The sequence below is a fragment of the Falco cherrug genome, chromosome 8 (assembly GCF_023634085.1).
Source record: "Falco cherrug isolate bFalChe1 chromosome 8, bFalChe1.pri, whole genome shotgun sequence".
NCBI lineage: Eukaryota > Metazoa > Chordata > Aves > Falconiformes > Falconidae > Falco > Falco cherrug.
In genome coordinates this window covers 11294160-11297334 of record NC_073704.1, presented here as the reverse complement: position 1 = coordinate 11297334, position 3175 = coordinate 11294160, and the positions used below count along the sequence as shown (strand labels likewise).

Sequence of the window (3175 nt, the reverse complement as noted above, 5' to 3'; positions counted from 1 at the left end):
GAGTACTAAATACAGAGGAGTGACGGCAAAAGGAGAGTTCTGTCTAAGCCTCTTGCGCAACACTGGGTCGGTCTCTCTAAAGGGCTTTGATACGCTGCTATTTGAGGCTATTTTGTTCGCAGGTACAGCCAGCGCTGTTCAAACGCACCCCTCTGCTCCTGGTCGGTGCCTTACCAGCACCCACCGGCCCCAGCCCACGCCTGGGGTGCCACCGGGGCCTGTGCCCGCGCCCGGCAGGGCCCGCAGCGGCCCGTGAAGGGTCTCGAGGGGAACGAAATATAGTGTCGGGGATTTTTTTTACAAAAACCCAACTGCCCAAGCAGGCTGCCCCTCCGCTGCTTGGGCCCCTCGCCCGAAGGCGGCCGCCGGCGGGGCCGGTGCCCTCCCAAGCGCCAGAAGCGGCCCTGCTCTAGCGCTGGGCCACAGAGCCTGCAGCTCCGCCGGAGCCGCGGGGCCGGCCAGGCCGGGCCTCGGTGCTAGCGGCGGGCGGCAGCCCCCGCGCCCCTCACGGCCTCCCCGCGCCACCTGCCCCCTCAGCGCGGCGCGGCCGGAGCAGCGGCCGCCGCTCTCCCCCCCACCCAGCCCCGGGGCCCGCCCCGGCCGCGGCCCAAGATGGCGGCGGGCGGGTTGCGGCGCGTAGCGGCGGGGCGGGGGCGCGCGCCCCTCCCGGCAGGCCGCGCGGCGGCGCAGGCGCGGGACGGCGGCGGGCGGCGGCGATGGCGTCGGGGTGCCGGATCGGGCCGTCCATCCTCAACAGCGACCTGGCGGCGCTGGGCGCCGAGTGCAGCCGCATGCTGGACTGCGGCGCCGACTACCTGCACCTGGATGTAATGGACGGGTAACGGCCGGGGGCGGGCGGGGCCGGGCCGGGGGCGCGGGGGGCGGCCGGCCCGAGGGTGCGGGCGGCCCCGGCCCCCCCCGGGCGGGCGTAACCGGCGGGCGGGCGGGTCTCTCTCTTGGGCTCAAGACACTTCGTCCCGAACATCACCTTCGGCCACCCCGTCGTGGAGAGCCTGCGCAAGCAGCTGGGCCAGGAGCCTTTCTTCGGTAAGGGGGGCCCGGCGGGGGGCGGGGGGCCCGGGCCTGGCAGCCGCCCACCGCCCCGCTGACGGCCGCCCCCGCCCCCAGACATGCACATGATGGTCGCCAGGCCGGAGCAGTGGGTGAAGCCGATGGCTGTCGCCGGCGCCAACCAGTACACCTTTCACCTGGAAGCGACAGACAATCCCGGGGCGCTGATAAAGGACATTCGGGAGAACGGGATGAAGGTGAGGGGAGCGCGGGCTTGGCGCGGGAAACCCGCCGTCCCGGCTTCGGGCGCGCAGGGGTCGGCCCCAGCCCTCTGTGCCTGCCCTCTGTGCCTGCCGTCGGGCCTCCGCTTTGGCCCAGAAGGTCAGGAATCTTCACCTGGAGCGGGCTGTTGCTACTGCACTCGCCCAGGCACATAACTGGGTGCCTGTACTGAGCTCCCGCCGAGGTTGCTGTCATCGTAAGGTGCACTTGGATTTGTCTCTCCTCTCCTGCAGGTTGGCCTGGCGATCAAGCCTTGCACGACGGTTGAACACTTGGCACCTTGGGCCAATCAGATAGACATGGCTTTGGTGATGACGGTAGAACCTGGATTCGGAGGGCAGAAATTTATGGAAGATATGATGCCAAAGGTAAACTAGGTTTCTCTCTCCTTAATTATTGAGAGTTTAAAGCTCATTAACAGGATGGAGCGTAGCTATGAAGTGAATAAATCTTGTCTGGGCCTGTGAGAAGGTAAACGTAACTGTAGCAGCTGAGTGTGGGTCTCGGTGCCAGCTGTTCTTATGCTGTTTCTCAGGTTCAGTGGCTGAGGACACAGTTTCCCTCATTGGATATTGAAGTGGATGGAGGAGTCGGGCCTGACACCATCCACAAGTGCGCAGAGGTAAGAGGCTGAAGCGGAGCAGCACTTTCAGTCGCTGTGCAAAGAGAGTTAATTGTCCCTTGGAAAATAAAGCTGAGGAGGAATTGCGTTTTGACTGTTAGTTTTTGGAGGGAACAGTAAAGCACGCTTAATAACAAGATCCACTTGAGGTTTAATCTTGTGCCTTTTTTAATAGTGGCTATAGAAGCCTCCCTTAAGCCAGAAGAGTTGTGTGTTTCTTGTATGTTCAGGTAGAAATTTCCTATTTGGGGAAGAGCTGTCTTTTCTGAACTTGATTTGTGGTTGTAGTTAGAGGTATGTTACGACTGTCCCACAAGAAGCGCTCTGTTTGCCCACCAGCCTAGAATTCACCACCTCCTTACATACTTCACAGCAAGAAAAAACTCTTTGTAACAAGTGGATCTGTTCTGTGTTATTGAGTGGGTGTTTAATGTCTTTCAGGCAGGTGCAAATATGATTGTATCTGGCAGTGCTATTATGAAGAGCGCAGATCCAAGATCTGTGATCAATCTTCTGAGGAATGTGTGTTCAGAAGCAGCTCAGAAGCGTTGTCTGGATCGATGAGACCTACCCAAGCAGTGTTCAAGAAGGCTCTGTGCGTGCAGGAGAACCCTTGTTTCTCATGCGTAAGGGAGGGCTGGATGAACATTAATTATGGAAACTTGTTGCTGCTGAACAGAGGAATTGTTCCTTCACTGCAATGAAGCAAGCGGCAGTGAAAAACATTCTGGCTGTCTTTCAAGGTTGGAAATGCAATGGTTTGAACCTGTCTTGATTCTGTGGAGGCTAATTTTATGGCACAACCTATAACGCTGATGGGACCGAACTAAACTTCAGTCAGTTGGTTTTTTGCTTGCTAGAAGAGTGTAGCATCACCACAAGCAATCTCTCTTGTGGAGGACTCTAATCAAACTGCCTTCTGCTGTCTGTATCTTGTCATTTGATCTGTGCATTCCTACAAAACTTTTCCACTGTCTGCATTAAACACCCCTCCCTTGGTGTGGTAAGTCTCCTTTGAGCTGACTGTCAAAAACAAGTGGTTTGGGGAGTAAGTTTGGGAAAAATGCAGTTTAAGAGGGCTAAAAAATCCCACGGATGCTAGAAATGTTCCTGTTTTGCTTTTCCTGCATTGAAGTAGCCTGTGTAAGCCAAGCATCAGACAAGTCAGTGCAACATCTGTACCCAGCCACAGAATGGGAAATAACTGGCTATTTGAAAGGTAAATGAGAAGGTAAGACAGCTGTGTCTGAAATTCCTGGA

At 57.6% G+C, this 3175-nt stretch overlaps 1 protein-coding gene across 2 annotated transcripts; it reads left to right on the top strand.

The window, feature by feature from the left end:
* The first annotated feature begins 647 nt into the window (after positions 1 to 647).
* Positions 648 to 2914, top strand: RPE (ribulose-5-phosphate-3-epimerase). 2 transcript variants are annotated; one of them, XM_055717930.1, is made up of 6 exons: positions 648 to 827; positions 968 to 1047; positions 1129 to 1268; positions 1527 to 1661; positions 1829 to 1915; positions 2357 to 2914. In XM_055717930.1, exons 3-6 carry the CDS (start codon positions 1131 to 1133, stop codon positions 2477 to 2479), a joined length of 483 nt encoding a protein of 160 aa, XP_055573905.1. In that variant the 5' UTR covers positions 648 to 827; positions 968 to 1047; positions 1129 to 1130; the 3' UTR covers positions 2480 to 2914. The 2 variants fall into 2 exon arrangements, with proteins under 2 accessions (XP_055573905.1, XP_055573906.1); XM_055717931.1 differs by having other exon boundaries at positions 680 to 838.
* The last annotated feature ends 261 nt before the right edge of the window (positions 2915 to 3175 follow it).